This window comes from Paroedura picta, chromosome 3 (genome assembly GCF_049243985.1).
Source record: "Paroedura picta isolate Pp20150507F chromosome 3, Ppicta_v3.0, whole genome shotgun sequence".
Taxonomy (NCBI): Eukaryota; Metazoa; Chordata; class Lepidosauria; order Squamata; family Gekkonidae; genus Paroedura; species Paroedura picta.
Genome location: NC_135371.1, coordinates 170,844,596 through 170,864,327, shown reverse-complemented (window position 1 = coordinate 170,864,327; position 19,732 = coordinate 170,844,596). Strand labels below are relative to the sequence as shown.

Sequence of the window (19,732 nt, the reverse complement as noted above, 5' to 3'; positions counted from 1 at the left end):
TGAGGGTCAGGGATGCCAGCCTCCAGGTGGGGCCTGGGGATCCCCTGGAATTACAGCTCCTCTCCAGACTGCAGAGATCAGTTCCCCTGGAGAAAAGGGCTGCTTGGGAGGGGGGACTCTGTGGCCTTGGACCCCACTGAGGGTCAGGGATGCCAGCCTCCAGGTGGGGCCTGGGGATCCCCCGGAATTCCAGCTCCTCTCCAGACTGCAGAGATCAGTTCCCCTGGAGGAAAGGGCTGCTTGGGAGGGGGACTCTGTGGCCTTGGACCCCACTGAGGGTCAGTGATGCCAGCCTCCAGGTGGGGCCTGGGGATCCCCCGGAATTCCAGCTCCTCTCCAGACTGCAGAGATCAGTTCCCCTGGAGGAAAGGGCTGCTTGGGAGGGGGACTCTGTGGCCTTGGACCCCACTGAGGGTCAGGGATGCCAGCCTCCAGGTGGGGCCTGGGGATCCCCCGGAATTCCAGCTCCTCTCCAGACTGCAGAGATCAGTTCCCCTGGAGGAAAGGGCCCACCTGGAGGCTGGCATCCTTATTTCCCTGGAGAAAATGGTTGCTTTGGAAGGTGAGCTCTCAAACACTGTACCCTCCCAAGGCTCCTCCCCTTCCCACCTAGGGCTCCGCCCACAAAATCTGCAGTTATTCCCCCATCCTCCGAGATGCTCAAGGCTGGCAGCAAAAAGACTCCAGCGACTAAACCAGTGGTTCTCAACTTTCCTAATGCCGCGACCCTTTAATCCAGTTCCTCGTATTGTGGTGACCCCCAACCCTAAAACTATGCAAGTGTTCTTTCACAGAGATTAAACCAAAACTGACCAATGGTGTGAAGATCCCTTGTACATGAATGTATATAATTTTTTCCCCGGGGTTTCTCAGTTCAGTTCTGCCTCTTGTCCCACCATGCCAATCTCGCTCTTTTCTGCTGCTCCAGGCAGACGAACGCTCTACCTCGATCTACCCCGCAAGGCTGTTGTGTAGATGGCGCCCCCCTCCCTGGCCAAACTCCTTGCCCTGCCGCAACCCCTGTGAAAGGGTCGTTCGACCCCCAAAGGTGTCCCGACCCCCAGGTTGAGAACCACTGGACTCAGCAAAAGTGACTTTCGGCCAGGGGCCCCCAAAGACCCCTGCCTCCTGGCCCGGCTCCAGGATGGGCAAAGGACCGGATACCTCAACACCCCTTTCCACCGCCAAATCAGGAGCCGCTGCGGATCCATACCCTTCAGGGTGTCTCGCATGGGCGGTTTGTCAATGCTGGGAAGTGTCGAGGTGGGGGGTGGGGGGGGGACGGTTTGCTGCCAGCGGTGCCTCCCTGGCACACACAAGCCTAGGCGAGTTATTAAAACTTAATTGAGCGGATGGGAACAAGGCAGCTAATTAAGCTTCCCAATAATGGGAACTGCTGGGCCGCAGGAGCCGGGAACAGAGGCAGACGGGGGGCGGGGGGGGCAGGCAAAGAGGAGGAGCGAGGCCCACCCTAAACACAAACACACAAACACACGCACGGCGTCCTGGTAGAAAACAGAGACGCGTGCTGAGATGGCCGCTGTGCGGAATGGCCGACCAAAGACTGGAGGGGCAGAGAGAGAGAGAGAGATCCAAGGGTTCTTGCTTGCTCAGTGCTGACACTGGGGAATCGTTCCAGCAACCGGTGGATTTTCTCGTTAAGTTTGGACGCGGCCGGGAGGGAAAGCAAGATGTTTGTCTCCCACCTGTTTGTCTCCCACCTGCCTGGATCCGGGTGGGCCACCCCGCCTGACCCCCAAAATCCGGGGTTTCTTCCTCCTTGTCAGGTTTCCAAACCAGGCCCGGCCAAACGTGCGCTCCTTGCAGGCCACCGTCTTCGAAATCTGCAGACAATCCCACTGCAGAGAGACGCTTGTTGGCAGAACTCACCGGAAACGGCTTCCCTCCCCATGGCTGGCCGTCCTGGGAGATGGCGCTGGCCCCATAGCCCCGGAGTACTGCGGCAGTGCCTCCGAGCGGCCCGAGAGCCCCCCCACCGCTTCCTCTTCAGGGGGGCTGGAGACTAGATGTCCCCTCCAGCCTCTTCCTCGGTTCTCCCCGCGGTTCAGAAATTCACAGGCAGCTGTTCCAATTGGCAGGATAATCAACAGTCCCGTTCTCTCTCCCCCCCCCCTACCTTTTCTCCAGCTATCTGGGAAATTGCTCGTTCGTTCAGAAGCGAGAATGGCACCATCTCTGTAATGCTCACCTTTCCTCGCACACGAACGCACACAGAGCTGCCTTGGACTGGCCGTTTATTCCGGCGGCGGGTCTCCGGCAGTCAGTCAGATTACCTTCTCTTTAAACCTTTTGACTGGAGATGCCGGGGATTGAACCTGGGACCTCCTGCATGCCAAGTAGAGGCTCTGCCACTGAGCCGGGGTCTCAGGTCAAGGTCTTTCCCATCCCCTCCTGCCTGGTCCTTTAACTGGAGATGCCGGAGATTGAACCTGGGACCTCCTGCCTGCAAAGCAGAGGCTCTGCCACTGAGCCAGGGTCTCAGGCCAAGGTCTTTCCCATCCCCTCCTGCCTGGTCCTTTAACTGGAGATGCCGGGGATTGAACCTGGGACCTTCTGCCTGCCTAGCAGGGGCTCTGCCACTGAGCCAGGGTCTCAGGCCAAGGTCTTTCCCATCCCCTCCTGCCTGGTCCTTTAACTGGAGATGCCGGGGATTGAACCTGGGACCTTCTGCCTGCCAAGCAGAGGCTCTGCCACTGAGCCAGGGTCTCAGGTCAAGGTCTTTCCCATCCCCTCCTGCCTGGTCCTTTACATGGAGATGCCGGGGATTGAACCTGGGACCTTCTGCCTGTCAAGCAGAGGCTCTGCCACTGAGCCAGGGTCTCAGGTCAAGGTCTTTCCCATCCCTTCCTGCCTGGTCCTTTAACTGGAGATGCCGGGGATCGAATCTGGGACCTTCTGCCGGCCAAGCAGAGGCTCTGCCACTGAGCCAGGGTTTCAGGCCAAGGTCTCTCCCATCCCCTCCTGCCTGGTCCTTTTTTATTTGGAGATGCAGGGGATTGAACCTGATACCTTCTGCATGCCGGGCAGTTGTTCTTCCACTGAGCCATAGCACCACCTGGCTCCAAGTGGGTAGCCAGTACAGGTTGGGAGGTTCCTGGAAATCTGGGGGTGAAGCCACCCTCCAAAGAGGGGGTCTAATGCCAAAGAATCCTCCCTCCAAACCAGACAATTTCTCCAGGGGAACTGTCCTTTGCTGTCTGGAGCTCAGCTGTCATTCTAGGAGATCCGCTGGCCCCACCTGGAGGTTGGCAACCCCCTGCAAGATGGAGACAGGTGAGCGCCTCCCCCCAAAACTGACCGCTTCTGAGGACACTTCGAAAGGTCTCCCCAGTCCCCTTCCGGCTGAGACGTTCCCTTGCTCCTTTTGGAAGGATGCAAAAAGACCATTGAGAAGGTGAGCCCAGAGTGTTTGTATTAAGGTTGCCAGCTCTGAGTTGGGAAAACCCTGGCGATTTGGGGGTACAGCTTACGGATGGAGTGACTTGGGGAAGGGAAGACCTTAGTGGGGGACAGTGCTCTCGATCCCACCCACCAAAGCTGCTGTATTCCTCAGGGGGGTGGATTGTCCTTCTGGGACATTTCCAGACCCCAGCTGGAGATTGGCAAACCAGGGGTGGAAAGCTGTGTTGCTGCAGCGGTACAAACCGGGCAGGCAAAGACCAGTACCGGCCCCCGAAAAGAGGATGAGTCTGAAAGAGGTTTTCAGGGTATTCCCCCTGCCCTTCACCAGTTGTCACCTCTAGCTAATTCTTGCGCGGGGGGAGGGGGTGTGTTGAGCCTTTCTAGGGAATTATGATGCCCTCGTCATTGAGACAAGCAGAGAACAGACCACTGCAGGGGCAGCCATGCAACGGTCAGGCCTCTGAAGCCATGGGGAGTGGGGTTCCCAACTTCCAAGAGGGCACCTGGAGGCCTCCCAATATTACGGTCGATCGCCAGATAACAGATCAGTTCCGCTGAAGAAAATGGCCACTTGGGAAGGCGGGGATTACAGCCTGCTCAGGCCCCTCCCCTCCCCAAACCCCTCCCTCCCTAGGCTCCACCCCCCAAATGTCTGGGTATTTCCCAACCCAGACCATAAAAGAGGGCGAACCTCACAATGCCCAGAGGAAGAGTCCATCTAACCGGATGGGAGGGCCCATAATAGAGCAGACTGCGAGTCTGGGGAGTGCCTGACGGAGGACACAGAGCAGACGGCAAAACCACAACGAGACATGCGGGACTTCCTGCCACCACCCCTCCACGATTGTATCGTCCTTTCCTGGAAGCCCGAGGCAGCTTTAAGGCTGCCATTTTCCCGGATTTACGCCAGTTCTCCAGACTGCAGAGGCCCAAACCCCAGCAGAAAATGGCTGCCTTGCAAGATGGGCTCACCAGCACGCTGTGGTCTCTTCCCCCTTCCCCAGGCAGCACCCCCAAAAACTCCAGGTGTTTCCTGGTCCAGAGCTGGCACCCCGACTCAATTCTTCCCCTGGGTTTCTCTTTAGGATAGCAGAAGAAGCCGGGCATGGCGGTCTATGTCTCTGAGCTTGTACCCACCTTCGCTGAGCTTGTACCCATATTTTAAAAAACCCCAAAATTTTTCTGGAGACCCTGAAAAGGAAGCTAAAACCCACAAACCACCTAGTCAAACCGGGAGGCCTCTGCCTCGACAGCTCTCTGGATCACATCATTTCCTGAGCTCGGAGCCTTAGTTCAGGGGTAGTCAACCTGTGGTCCTCCAGATGTTCATGGACTACAATTCTCACGAGCCCCTGTCAGCAAATGCTGGCAGGGGCTCATGGGAATTGTAGTCCATGGACATCTGGAGGACCACAGGGGGACTACCCCTGCCTTAGTTAACATGGTCCCTTCTCTTGGTCCCCTTTTCACTTTCAGGCATAAGAACATGAGAGGATCAGGCCAGTGGTCTGTAGTCTAGAGAACTGTTGGATCAGGCCAGTGGCCCATCTAGTCGAACACTCTGTGTCCCACAGTGGCCAAACCCCAGAGGAGGTCCAGCAGCAGGCCAGAACTCCAGAACCCCCCTCCACTGTGGCCCCCAAGCCCCAAGAAGACAGCATCTCTGCCCCAGATGTAAGAATGTAAGAGCTCTGTTGGATCAGGCCAATGGCCCAACCAGTTCAGCATTCTGTGCCCCACAGTGGCCCAAACCCACCAGGAGGACCACCAGCAGAGCCAAATCTCCTGAAGCCCTCCCACTCTTCCCCCTCCCCGCAAGCACCAAGGATACAGAACAGCACTGCTGCAGACATAAGGGCATAAGAGAAGCCATGTTGGAGCAGGCCAACGGCCCCTCTAGTCCAGAACTCTGTGTCACCCAGAGGTCAAAATCTAGGTGCCATCGGGAAGACCACCAGCAGGGCTGGAACTCCAGAAATCCTCCCACTGTGCCCCCCCACAAGCACCAGGTAGATGGAACATCCCTGCCCCAGACAAAATGTCCTAAAAATGGACACGGATGGAGTTCTGCTCCAGATGTTCACCCAACCCCCTCTAGAAGCGGTCTACGCTTCTAACCACCACCGATTCCTGCAGCAGGGAATCCCACGGGTTCGTGACTCTTTGTGTGAAGAAATCCTTCTTTCCATCCGGCTCATGAATGTCATGGCGAGCCCACGAGTTCTCGTCCTGCAGGAAAAGGCAGGAGAAGACTCTCCCTTCTCTACCCCACGTTGTAATTTTGTCAGCCTCTCTCACGTTCCCGTGGAAAGCTCGGTCCCTCTGGGTGCCTGCCCGCCCACTTTCCTGGTGCGTTTCGGTCCCCCTTCCCGGACGGATTTTAAATCTCAAGGACTTTGAATGAACGCCCAGCTCCCACAACTCCCGAAAACAATCAAGCAGCCTCACGCAGCTCAGAAACTGCTTACGGTCCCTGCAGGACGGGATGCCAGGAATGGATGATTCGCGCATCTACAGGGCCTGTGAAAGGCCGGGGAGGGGAGGGGGCACGGCGCTAGTCTCCTGAGATCCCGGAAGCTAAGCGGGGTTGGCACTGAGAAAAGAGGCCACCAAGGGAGACTCTGCAGAGGCAGGCAACCGCCTCTGCTTCTCACGTGCCCAGAACGGCGTTGCTTAAAGAATCACGGAGCGGTTCGGCCCAAAGCATCCAAAAGGCCCTGAAGAAACAGGCTGCAGACAGAACAGCCCAGGATATACAGCCAGAGTGCAAGCCCCGACTTGAAGCAAAAGAAGAAGAGGAGCTGGGGGTCTTTTACCTGAAGGAGTCCCAAAGTGGCTAACAACCCCCTTTCCCTTCCTCTCCTCACGACAGACACCCTGTGCGGTTAGTGGAGCTGAGAGAGCTCTGCGAGAACAGCTTTAAAAGAACTGTGACTAGCCTAAGGTCACCCAGCTGGCTGCATGTGGAGGAGGAGGAGGAGGAGGAGGAGGAGGAGGAGGGGCGAATCAAACCCAGTTCTCCAGTCTACAGGCCGCTGCTCAGGGCCCTCCAGGGTTTGAAACCATTCCAGGAGGGGCTTGTAAAATGGAGCCATTCCACCAGGCCTACGGTTGAGGTCAGGAAAGAAGAAGAGTTGATTTTTATACCCTGCTTTTCACTACCCGAAGGAGTCTCAAAGCGGTTTACAGCCTGCCTTCCCTTCCTCTCCCCACAACAGACACCCTGCAAAGTAGGTGGGGCTGAGAGAGCTCCGAGAGAACTGCTCTGCGAGAACAGCTCTAACAGGACTGTGAATAACCCAAGGTCACCCAGCTGGCTGCGTGTGGAGGAGGAGGAGGGGAATCAAACCCAGTTCCACAGACTAGAAGCCACTGCTCTTAACCATGACGCCATGCCGGCTCTCAGTCCAAAATGGCATCCTAGAACCGCTGCCACCCCACCCCAAGGGGCCAAGCAAGGAGGGGCGGGAAAGGTGTGGCAGAACCTGTTCTTCTTCCTCTAGGGGGACACGCCCCCAAAGCCTGTCATGTGACCCAGGTAGCCCAGACTGGCCCGATCTTGGAAACTAAGGAGGTATTTGTATGGGAGACCTCGAAGGAAATGCAGGGTTGTCACGCAGAGGCAGGCGAAGGCAAACCACCAGCCAGCTTGGGGTTACAGTGAAGAGCGGCGGCTTCTAATCTGGTGAGACAGGTTTGATCCCCCGCTCCCCCTCCACATGCAGCCAGCAGGGTGGCCTTCGGCTAATCACAGTCCTGATAGGGCTGTTCTCACTGAGCAGTAACGTCAGGGCTCTCTCAGCCCCACCTAGGTCCCGGGCTGTCTGTGGTGGGGAGAGGAAGGGAGTGCGATGGTGAGCCCCTTCGAGGCTCCTTCAGGCAGTGAGAAGTGAGGCAGAAAGCCCAACTCTTCTCCTCTCTCCCTCTCTTGCCTTGAAAATCCCACAGGGGGTCCTGGCCTGGGAGACCCCCGGCAAGCCAGATCCTGACAGGTCTCAGAAGCTACGCAGGACTGACCCTGGCTAGTATTTGGATGCTGCATGATACATAAATAAATACCCCCCCCTGGGTTTGCCACAAGCTTCGACTCAATCACATTTCCCACCCCCATGCACGGAGTCCCATGGCCAGATCTTCCCATGCGTTGAACGTGGCCTTGTCTTCACCCTTTTGTCCCCTCTCCGCCCAATTGTCCGAACTGAGATGGTCACCTCTTCGGGGACAGGGACCTGTCGATTCTTTGAATAAAGCAGTGCCACGGCCTCTAATGTGCTACCTCATTAATAATGTTTAACAGATCTAAGTGCAAGCTCTCAGGAGAGGAGAGCCTCTGGGGAACCCCGAAAGAGCGACGGAATGAACTGGAACGGAAACCCGGGGTGGAAATCTGATGAGGCCGCCCAGGTTTTTGACTCCAGCTCTGCTGTCAGGAAAGATGTCAAGCCCAGGCCAGACCACCCCCACCCCACCCAGTCAACAAACCCAAGAAAGAATTTCCCTTGAGATAACCAACATGGAAAAAAAAACCAGGATCCTAATATCCATTTCGGAGGGTCAGAGAAAAACACCACCCCAGATATGCCGTTTGGACATCGGACTTCAGGATACCACAGGGAATTCAGGATAGGGGATACGACTGCTCTAAAAGAACGCAGCAGATAGCTGTGATCTAAACATGGTAGAATAGTTTTTAGGAAAAGACGATAACACAAGCCAGGAAAGGAAATGTATGGGGAGGGTAAGGAAATAAATTCCCCGTCTGTATTAGGTTCATGGAAGGCCTTCTCATCCGTGGGGAAATGGTCTATAAGTCAACTCCCACGCCTGTCCTAAGAACTGGCCCTCCTTCCCCCCCCCCCATTTCCAATTGCAACTCTTGCTCACCGGAACTAAGGGACTCCCTCCCACTCTGTGAGGGGGGGCACCCACTCGAGGGACACGGCCTTCCCACCCTGTTCCGCTTCCCTCTTCAAGACAGCGTCACGAGAATATCGAAACCAACCGGGTATAAGGGAGCACAAGTTCTCTCCTCACCTGAACAGCCAGAACATCAGAGGTGCCCCCAGCTAGATTGGACCAGGGGTCCGTTTTCCCCAACACCTGTTTTATTTGGGGGCCAACCAATGGAGCCAAATCGCGTCAGATCTCAGAAGCTAAGTACGGAGACCTCCAAGAAGAGAGACCTCTAAAAAGAGAGACCCCTAAGAAGGACCCTTGCTGGAGTCTCCACACATTGGTGGCTTCACACACACACTTTAGACACACACAAACAACTGGTTTGCCCTGGAGGGCCAATAAGCCGTTCCCCTGAGGTTGCCACCAAGTTCCAAGGGTTGACTATACCTAGACTGATGTTCATGAGTCGTCATGCCCAGTTACTGCTGGCGGACCAGCCCCATCCAATCCGCTGCTACCTGAGGTCAAGGCGAAACCGGAAATCCCGCCCCCTTAAGAAGGGTCATGTGCCTGGGACTTCCTGGCTTCATGAGACCGCAGATCGCACCACGCGACGGTGCCGAGGCCACGCCCCTCGGGAGCGTCCCGAACACGAGCGACTCACCCGAGGGTCGTCATGGTGACGATCGTGTACCAGAAGGCGGCGGGGATGCTGGTGAAGTTGGTGGCCTGGGTGCCCTTCTCCGCGTAGAACATGACGGTGGCGAAGATGATGATGGCCATGGTGAGGGAGAAGAGGAGGAAGCCCAGCTCCGAGGCGCAGCTCTTGAGGGTGTAGCCCAGGATCCTCAGCCCTTGCGAGTGACGTGAGAATTTGAAGATCCGGAAGACCCGGAAGACCCTCAGCGTCACAAAGGCCCCGCTGACGTTCTCGTTCTCCGGCATCACCAGCCCGATGTAATACGGCATGATGGCCACCACGTCGATGATGCTCATCACGCTCTTCATGAACTTGAAGCGGCTCGGGGCGGCAAAGAGGCGCATGAGATACTCGAAGGTGAAGATGAGGACGCACGCCGTGTCCATGCAGAAGAAGGCGCTGGGGAAGCGCTCTCCGCAGGGCTGGTTCCTCTTCTGTCCGGGGCGCGGCTGGCAGGGGATGGTCTCCACCACGTTGGCGATGACCGACACCGCGATGAAGAACCCGGTCACGTAGTAGAAGACCAGCGCCATCGTGCTGGTGTGGGGGTTCTCGAACGCCCTCCAGAGCCGCTGGCGGAACGTGCTGTCGGGCGGCAAGGCAGTGTCGGTGGCGATCTCCGCTTCTTCGTCCTCGGCGAGGCGTTCGGCGTTCTCCTTTTTGCGGTCCCGGTATTCCTCCAAGCAGCAGTCGCCGATCAGCTCCGGGATGATGCCGTAGAACGACAACTCCTCATCGAAGGCCTGTATGCACTCGTGGCGAGGGTAGTGGAGCCTGCCGGTCCGGTAGAAATTGAGGATGTGGCGGAACATCTCGGAGTCGCGGTCGAAGAAGTACTCCTGGGTGTCTTCGTCGTAGAAAAACTCCTTCTCCGAGCTGCCCAGCAAGGTATCCGGGTAGCGATCCAGGGTGTTTTTCCACGTCTGGAAGCGTTTCCCGCTGACGTTGACCACCAAGATCTCGTCGCTGCGGCGTTGCTTGTCGACGGGAGGCCGTGGCATGGGCTTCTTGGCCAGTGGGAGCCAGCCCACCGCTGCCGCCCGGGCAAAAGGGAGCCACGTGGCCACTCCAGCCGCCATTGTTGTGCTGAGTCAGCGGATTAGGGCGTCGGTCATAAATCGTTGAATCAAGGAGCCGACCCTAGCTGAGCTCCGCAGACGGCCCCGGCAAAGACTTGGGGCAAAAAGAAAAGCTGGAGAGAAGAGCTTTGATGGCCGTCACTTTCTTTGACTAAGGGGGCAGTGGGCTCCACAGCCCTGGCAGGGGTACAAGCAGGCCATCCACCATCCCGTCCTGGGCACAGAGTTCGAGGTATGCCCAAATACGATCCCAGCACGGGAGCCTTAGGAGGAGAAACTCCTCCTGCAAAGTACAGTGATAGCCAAGTTCTTTTTCAACAGACGTAACAAAATGCGGTTTCCAACAAAGAGGGCTCAGACATATTGAGGCTGCCCCACTGGCCCTGTTGTCACGGCTTCAGGAGCTGTTGGGAGAGGTGAGTATAGAGCGGGAAAGGAAACCTCCATGGTTCCTCCAGCGCTGGACAAACCAGTCCATGGGCCTCCGTCCAGCACTCGCCAGAGTGGAATCTACTCTCGGAAAAATCTGCAAGATATTGCTGTATTCTCAGCCATCCGCTCCTTTCTTGGCTCCTCTCTTCCCAGTAAACAGAGAACCGGACGGGTAGGCGGCAGGAGAGAAGGGCGTCTCAGCTGATCGAGTCACTTTGATCGGGGCAGGTTACGCAGTGCTGTGGGGCATGGGAGGGGAAGAAAAAGAGGGACAGGCAAAACCCCGTGAGAAAGAACAGCAACTGCGGCAGCTCTGAAGTTCAGGACAAGCTGAAGTTTCTCCCATTGAAAAACCAGAAATCACGTAGGAGAAACATGGTCCATGCTTGGCTAAGGAGCAATCCAGACCGTCTCCAGTTTGGGGAGGAAAGCAGGATCTGAGCAGTGAGACAGGGCCTGCAGGATTCTCTGAGAACAGGACTTGGCAGAACTGCAGGGCTTGGGTTCAAGTTCTGGCTAGTCTCCCCCCCCCCCCAGCTCTCAGGCTGCATGCTTGGGAGGGGGGGTGGGGCGTTCAAAGGCTGACTCCTAGATCATGTTGTCCTACAGGAAGGGGAGCCAAAAAGGTACATTCAAGGGAAATCATGCTGAGGACGCCATGCCAAAAGCGTGGGGGGCAGGGGGGGAAAAGGTGGTTTGTGTTCAAGGGACGTATATGGGGACCCAAGAGGGAGGTCGCCCTAGAGAAATGGGGGGGGGGTGAATAAGGGAGCTATGCAACCCCATCAGGGCCACAACAAACTTTCCCATTAACCCCTCCCCTCCCGGATCAAGCGGCCCTTCAGCCTTCCCGTCTGCAATGGGGCAAAAGGCCCCTCCCTTAGGCAGGGGCAAGACCCTTGGCACCCAAAGAGGGGTAAGCCTCCCCCCTCCCCCCGGGCTAGAGCAGGTGGGTGGGTGGGTGGGATTCCGGTCGGAGGGGCAGAAAGACGCGGCGCTGGGGTGGGGAGAGGGTGCTGGGGTGGGTGGGGGGCGACGCCTGGGGCGGGCTCCTCTTACCCCCTGGCTGCTGGCTCCGTCCGGGGCGCGGGCGGCCGCGGGTCCCGCGCAGCCCCCCGCCTGGGCTCCGTGCTGTCCGGCTGCAGGGAGGGGGGAGGTGGCGGCTGGTGGGCGAGAGGGCTCCCGTGGCCCCCCGGGCGCCGCCGCTCCTCATCGCTCCCCTCGGCTCGCCCGTCTGCCTGCGCCGCCCGCCCTGCCCGCCTGACGCCCTCCCTGCCCACCCGCCTGCCTGCCTGCCTGCCTGCCGGCGCCGCGTGCGAGGGAGCGAGCGAGCGAGCGAGCGAGGGAGGGAGGGAGGGCGCGGGGGGAGGGAGGGAGGGAGGGCGCGCTGCATTCGGCAAGTGGGGAGGGGGGGGAGCGGCGGGTTGGCAGCCGCCAGGGGCTGCATCGCGGGCGGCGGAGGCGCGCACCCCGCCGGGCAGACAGCAGCGCCCGGGCCGGCCGGGGACCAGCAGGCGGAGAGAGACCCGGGCGGGCCTTGGGGCAGAGGGCGGCAGGGACGGACAGGCAGGCAGATGGTAGGTGGGAAGGTAGAGAGATGGGGGGGGGGTGGATGCACAGGTGGAGGGAGGGTAGAAATGGTTGGTAGAAAGGTTGGTAGGTAGATGGATGGACGGACAGACAGACAGGGAGAGACAGACATGGTGGATGGTTGGTAGGTAGAGGGATGGAGAGATGGGTGGATGGACAGACAGACAGGCAGATGGTTGATGGGTAGGTAGATGGATGGTTGGGTGGATGGACAGACAGACAGATGGTGGATGGTTGGTTGGTAGGTTGATGGATGGATGGACAGGTAGACAGAGACTGACGGATGTTGGATGTTTGGTAGGTAGATGAATGGTTGGGTGGATGGACAGGCAGACAGAGAAAGAGACAGACAGTTGGTGGATGGTTGGTTGGTAGGTAGGTGGATGGATGGATGGATGGATGGAAAGGCAGACAGAGACAGACAGATGGTAGATGGTAGTTAGGCAAATGGATGATTGGGTGGTTGGACAGGCAGACAAAGACAGGCAGAAAGAGACAGAGAGACGGTAGATGGTTGGCAGGTAGGTGGATGGACAGGCAGAGACAAAGAGAGAGAGACTGTAGACAGTTGATAGGTAGGTAGTTGGGTGGGTAGACAGATGGGCAGACAGAGAGGTGATGGACGGATGGGTGGACAGAGGGGCAGGGACACAGAGGGAGGGATGGCCGGATGGGCCCAGGGACAGGTGGACGGGCAAGCTGGGAGAGAGAGGCAGGTGATGGACGGACGGACGGACCGGCTGCCGGAGGGCCCGAGACAAAGGATGGACGGGCGGTGAGGCCAAGAGATCTACTCCGAGGGGCCGCGGGAGAGAGGAGCAGAGGGCCGGCTGGCTGAGGGGCAGACGGAGAGGAAGGCGGGAGGGCGGGAGTCCCCCGGCGACTCCCGCCCGTCCGTCTCGTCTGCAGGCGCGGCTTCCGAGCCGGCCGGGAGGATGGCGAGGGATGGTCGGCGCGGCCAGGTGGGAGGGGGGCAGGTAAGGCCGCGCACTTGGGCGACGGGGGCATGGAGGCGGCCCCGATCCGAGCCCCCCCCCCCCCACGGGCTGCTGCTCTCTTCCCCTCCCCACTCCCCCGCCGCGATCCTCTGCGCGCCCACCTGCAGCCGCCCTGGGAGCGTGGCCGCGCTCCCGGATCCTCGGCTGGAATTTCAAATTTGGAGCCACTCCGGAGCAGGAGGTGGAGGAGCTGGGGAATCGGGGAGGGGTAATTCCGACGCAGCGGGCGGGGCGGCCGGAGCCACCCCCCCCAAAAAAAAAAGACACACACCCTTTGATGTGTTGTTGTCCCCCCCCAGCACTCCCCCCCCGTGCTCCTTTGCACACTTAAGAGCCTCCCGGGCTCTTCTCCAGAGCTCCCCTTGTGGACACCTTGGGTACTGCAGTCTGCAGTGCGCCGCCCCGTCTCCCTTTCTCTGCGGAGAAGCCCCCATCCGGATTGGAAAACGGCCCGTGTGGACGCATCTCCGCCGGATTGAACGGGTGTAGTGGACTGCAGTGCTTTTCAAAGAGAAGGGGCGGGCTTGCGTGTTTCAAAGCGACCCAACCGGGGGGGGGGGGATAAGGGGGGATTGGCCAGTTTTGCTATAGGTCACCAGAAGGCTATGTTAAATCCTTCACCTTAAGAACATGAAAAGTGCCTTGCTGGATGAGACCAGGGGTCCTTCCAGTCCAGCCTCCTGCCTCACACAGTGGCCAAACAGGTCCTCTGGAGGGCCAACAACAGGACAGAGAGACTTTCCTTGATGTTGCCTCCTGCCTCTCGGATTCAGGGGTTTACTGCCACTGAACATGGAGGTTCCCTTTGGTCACCATGACCAGTAGCCCCTGATCGACTTATCCCCCATGATTCTGTCTCACCCCCTTGTAAAGCTGCCTATGCCTGCGGCTGTCGCTACGTCCCTTGGCAGCTAATCCCACATTTTGATCTCTCTCTGTGTAAAGCTGTCTTTCCTTTTGAGTGCTCCAAACCTACTGCCCATCGACTTCATGGAATGCTCTCGAATTATAGCGTTTGACATGCTGGCTTTCTAGACACGGGGTGTTTTTGGTGTCCACATGGGGGTGGGGGATCCTAACAGGCCAGCTCTGACCTGAAGTCCTCCGTAAGTCAGAAGCGTTGGCCCTTGATTACCCCCCATAAACTGTTCCTGCGTCTTCCTCCTTGCCAGTCTTCCTTTGAAACAATCTAAAGAACTGAAATTTCCAGTGTTTGCTCTTTGCATCTCTTACCTTAAGCCAGGGGTAGTCAAACTGCAGCCCTCCAGGTGTCCATGGACTACAATTCCCATGAGCCCCTGCCAGCATGCTGGCAGGGGCTCATGGGAATTGTAGTCCATGGACACCTGGAGGGCTGCAGTTTGACTACCCCTGCCTTAAGCAAACACCCCAAAACACTGCTGTTTTCTGTCTTTTCAGTTTTTTAATTAGATAGATAATCTAATTAAAACCCCGAAAAGGCCCCAAACAACAGTCAATGTTTTCGAATTGACCGCTGTTGCCCTCAGTGCCTTGCGGCAAAATATAGTTATAAATATAAAATCAATCAGGCCGTCAATCATCTAACCCCATCGACGCTCACGGCATTTCTTACACGGCGAGGCCCTCCTTTGAGCGGCTGACACGTCCAAGAATCTCCACCTCCTGCTTCTCTGTGCCCACGCAGGCACAAAATTAAAAATATCATCATTCTGGTCCTCTGAGGCAGGCAAGCATCCTGCGGGGGAAGCAAACCCCCCATTGCTTCAGTCCCATACTGCACCTGTTGAACTTCTGCATGAAATTCCTCCTTCTACCTGCCCCCCACTATGCAGAGGCGAGACAGGCGGAAAGTAGAGACGGAGCCTTTTCTGTGGTGGCCCCTTGGGGACCACCTCCTCTCACCAGGAATCAAGCTGACCGTCTTGTAAGCGCCTGGCCCGAGCAGACCTTCCCCTGGGCTCCTGACTTTGCCTTCACCTTCGGAGAAGCACATCTGCGTTTCCCGCCTAAATCAAGACAGACCCACAAGGTGAGGAGGGATGTGTGGCACAAGGCAAAGTGAGACACCCCTTGGGGATCTGCGCCACCTGCTACTCCACAATCCTTAGAGAAGGGAATGGCACCAGACCCTATCGAAGTCCCTCCCCTCCATAAACTCCACCCTCCTCAGGCTCCGCCCCCACAATGTCCAGGTGTTTCCCGACCCGGAGCTGGCAACCCTAGAGGTCGTGGCTCAGGGGCAGAGTGTCTGCTTTGCACGCAGAAGATCCCAGGATCGACTTCCAACATCTCCACGGGAAAAGGAGCAGGAAATGTGTCCTCTCCTGGAGATCTTGGAGAGCAGCTGGCGGCCAGAGCAAGCAATCTTTGGCCACCTCATGAGAAGGAAGGACTCCCTGGAGAAGAGCCTGATGCTGGGAGTCACTGAGGGCAAAAGAAGAAGGGGACGACAGAGAATGAGGTGGATGGATGGAGTCACTGAAGCAGTTGGTTCAAGCTTAAATGGGCTCCGGGTAATGGTAGAGGACAGGAAGGCCTGGAGGATCATTGTCCAGGGGGTTGCGATGGGTCGGACACGACTTCGCACCTAACAACAACAAAGAGTGAAGTGATACATACGCGAGGCAGGTTTCTTGGCCATTCAACCAAGAGAAGCAGGGGCGTCCATTTTCTTCTTGAACGCATGAGTCCAAGCGCACACAAAGGAGTGGATTATGTGATCTTTCTTCCCTCGACGAAATTACAGCTTTCTAGCCATTAATGCCGCTGTCCATGACCAAAAGGGCATTTCGTCGGTTCCATTAGTAGGGCCCCTCATACACTCCTTGGGATCCCCCCTCCAGACTACTGCAGCCCCCTTCAAATGTGCGAGGGGCGCATGGCCCCTTGCTGAGAATGCCTGGTCTGTAAGACTGCTTCCTTTTGGGTTGGCTCGGCCGTAGAGCGTCTGCCTCATGCACAGACAGACAGCCCTAGGTTCAATCCCCAGCAGAATCAGTCGAAAGAGGACCGGGTGGCCTGTGAGGTGATAGTGAAAGGCCTTTTTGGGAACCCCGGGGAACGGCTGACAAGCCCAGCAGACAAGATGAAGCTTGAGAGACCAAAGATCTGACTCAGAATAAGACAGATGCACAGGCTCGTGTGCCAAAATCCCATCTGGCCACGGGGAGGAAAGGAAAGGCACAACTAAAAGGATCTGAGTCGGATCTCCAAGGTTTTTGGGGGAGTGTTTTGATTGGTGGAACGGACAGGGGAGCCTCTTCCCATGCTCTTAATTTCCAGGAAGGAACCTATGGGAAAAGACGCCCCTTCAGAGGCCCCAAACCCACGCCATGTAGGGTTTAGGACAGGGGTAGTCAAACTGCGGCCCTCCAGATGTCCATGGACTACAATTTCCAGAAGCCCCTGCCAGCGAATGCTGGCAGGGGCTTCTGGGAATTGTAGTCCATGGACATCTGGAGGGCCGCAGTTTGACTACCCCTGGTTTAGGAGCTGCAATGGGGTGAAACTTTTAAACCTGTGAGTCCCCTGCTCACTAGGAATTCCATATGCCTCATTAATCCAAAAGTGTACAATAAAATCAGAGCCCAATAGCACCAAGATCAACAAAGATTTATTCAAGGCGTGAGCTTTTGAGTGTCTGAGGAAGAGTGCTTGCACTCGAAAGCTCACGCCTTGAATAAATCTTCGTTGGTCTTAAAGGTGCCACTGGGCTCTGATTTTATTGTGTGACTTCAGACCAACACGGCGACCCATTTGAATGTATCCAAAAGTATACAGTGAGGCTCAATTCCTTTAATCGCTGCACAATCAAATTCCCACCGGTCAATCAAAAGCTTCGCTAGGCAAAAAGCCCTATCTAGCCCCGCCCGCCTCTTCAAAACATTTTGGGGCACCAGAAAAGGTGTCAGTGGCGCTCATGTTGGGGATCCTGGTTTGCCATCTCCCCACACAGGGCAGATACAGGACTCACTCCACCCCCCTGAAAAATCCATTTACTCCCCACCCCATTTTCACAGTTCAAATCCACCCAAGCACATCAGCTCCCAGTACCCGCTCTGAGGCACCGTTCCCTTACTGCCCACCTAGGGGAAGTGAGCCTCCTGTGGCGCAGGGTGGTAAGGCAGCCGACATGCAGTCTGAAAGCTCTGCCCATGAGGCTGGGAGTTCGATCCCGGCAGCTGGCTCAAGGTTGACTCAGCCTTCCATCCTTCCGAGGTCGGTAAAATGAGTACCCAGCTTGCTGGGGGGTAAACGGTAATGACTGGGGAAGGCACTGGCAAACCACCCCGTACTAAGTCTGCCATGAAAACTCTAGGCCCTGAGGCCGTATCTGACCAACGGCTGCTACCCCAAAGGCTCCCGCCAGGCAATTTATGACCAGTTGTTGCAGACACAAAACACTTTGGCGAGACAAAATCCGACAGGTGTTTTCTGACTCTGCCCAGCTGTGTGATTCATTTGCTTCCAGGTGAACAAGAACCCCCCCACCACCACCAGGATGCCAGGGCGAGGGGGGGCCCATCCCCAGGAGTCTCAGCCCCCTCCCCTCCTTTGGGCTCCTCCTTCCCACCCTCCCTCCTCCGAGCCGGGCACGAATCGACCTCTGCATGAGCAATGAAGGACCAAGCAGCACTTAGCAGCAATCGATACAAGGCTCTGGATAAGTGCTGCTCTTACCTTGGCCGAAAGCCAAACCTTCCCTTCTGATCCCAGGGCTGGCGCGCCACCAAGCGCACCCCCCCTCCCCAATCCAGCAGAGGGATCCAGAGCCAGAGGAAGGGGCAGGCCACAGGTGGGGGAAGGGTCGCCAACCCCCCGTTGGGGCCTGGAGATCTCCTGGGATGACGGAGTTCGGTTCCCCTGGAGAAGAACGGCAGCTGGTGGTGGTGAGCTCTATGGAATACCAACTTCCTGAGGTCCTTCCTAATTAGGGTGGCCAGACTCCAGGTGTGGAGATTTGGGGGTACAGCTTAGGAGGGCGGGGCTTGAGGAGGGGGTGGGGCTTCCGCAGGGTATGACGCCTTTAAGGGTGCCAAGCTACAGCGGGGTAGACGGAGAATTCCTGCTGTTACAACAGAGATCGGGGCCGCCTGAAGAAAATGCCCACTTTGGAAGGGGTGGCCAAACTGTGGCTCTCTAGATGTCCGTAGACTACAGCAGGGGCTCGTGGGAATTGTAGTCCATGGACATCTGGAGAGCCACCATTTGGCCATTCCTGCTCTATGGTGTTACATCGTCTTGAAGTCCCTTCCCCAGCCCTGTTTTCCTCAGAGTCCACATGGTGTGTTTCTCAACCTTTTGACCATTAAGAAGCCCCTGGAATATTCTTCAGGCTTCGAGAAACCCCAGAAGTGGCGCAATCATGCAGAATATGGTTGAGAAGCAGAGTGGACACGCCCACCCGGGGCCCCTCCCCTTCCTTCCCCCTCCAGGCCCATCATTGGCCATTTTGGGAAGGGGCAGGGCAGGTCGACATGACCATATATAGTCATATCGCCCCATAAATGTTTAACAAATTTTAAAAAATATATAAAAAATGAATTGACTCACCCATTTGGGAAACCCTTCCAGAGGTGCCAAGAAACCCCGGTTGAGAAAGCCGTGTCAGGTTGTCGGATTACGATGCCAGAGACCCAGGTTCGATTCGTCGCTCTGCCATGGAAGCCGGCGGGGGGACCTCGGGCCCACCTTGCACTCAGCCTAACCTACCTCACAGGGTTGTTGTGAGGAGAAATATGGAGGAGAGGAGAACAGTGGAAGCCGCACTGGGGAGAAAGGGGGAAAATAAATAACTCGTTAAAAAAAAAACCCGTGCACGCAATCCTGAGTGACTTGAAGGGAAAAACAGGACAAAAATAGACATGCTACTTTCCCCCTCTTGCTGGGCGAAGATGCCTCTAAAATTAGTGTAGAGCAAGCTGCCTGACGCTACTGGGAAGAATCAGGGCCCTTGTTGATTTCTTTATTGGGATATTTATGCAGTGTTTTCCCCACAGCAACTAGGCAGGGTTGCCAACTGACCAGGGGAGGGGAACAGCCTGCTACTCTTGATGCTTTGACAGCTGGCATCACTGGCAAAAGCTTTTCAGAGCATGGGGTAAAGTATTACTGCTTAATGCAGAATCACAGAATCATAGAGTGGGAAGGGGCCACACGGGCCATCTAGCCCAACCCCCTGCTCAAGGCAGGATCAACCTCAAGCAGCCTTTCCCAACTTTTTTACTGTTGAGAAACCCCCTGAACCATTCTTCGGGCTTTGAGAAACCCCAGGAATGGCACAATCCTCCAGAATACGGTTGGGAAGCAGAGCTGTGGACATGCCCACCCGGGGCCCCTCCCCTTTCCACCCCCTCCAGGCCCCTCATTGGCCATTTGGGGAGGGGGTGGCAGATTGACATGACCATATGAGGCTACATCACCTGATAAATCTTGAACACATTTTTAAAAATATATAGAACATTGATTAACTTTGGGCTGATCCTGCCTTGAGCAGGGGGTTGGACTAGATGGCCTTTATGGCCCCTTCTGTGAACTCTTGCCCATTTGAGAAACCCCCTGGGTGCGAAAGCTTGTCATGTCTGCAACTCACACTGCCATTAAAGGCATAGTTGCAGGGGTTGGGTGAAAAT

At 56.8% G+C, this 19,732-nt stretch overlaps 1 protein-coding gene across 2 annotated transcripts in view; it reads right to left on the bottom strand.

Moving 5' to 3' along the window:
* The window catches only part of KCND1 (potassium voltage-gated channel subfamily D member 1), a 64,662-nt gene extending 45,782 nt beyond the window's left edge, over positions 1–18,880 (bottom strand). The window contains exons 1-2 of one of the 2 annotated variants that reach the window (XM_077329491.1): positions 18,654–18,880; positions 8,984–10,769 (exon numbers count right to left, since the gene is read on the bottom strand). In XM_077329491.1, the coding sequence (XP_077185606.1) occupies positions 8,984–10,098 (1,115 nt within the window). In that variant the 5' untranslated portion in view covers positions 10,099–10,769; positions 18,654–18,880. Of the gene's footprint in view, positions 1–8,983; positions 10,770–11,589; positions 11,785–18,653 lie in introns of those variants that run through there. The other variant, XM_077329490.1, reaches the window with a different exon arrangement.
* Positions 18,881–19,732: the final 852 nt, after the last annotated feature.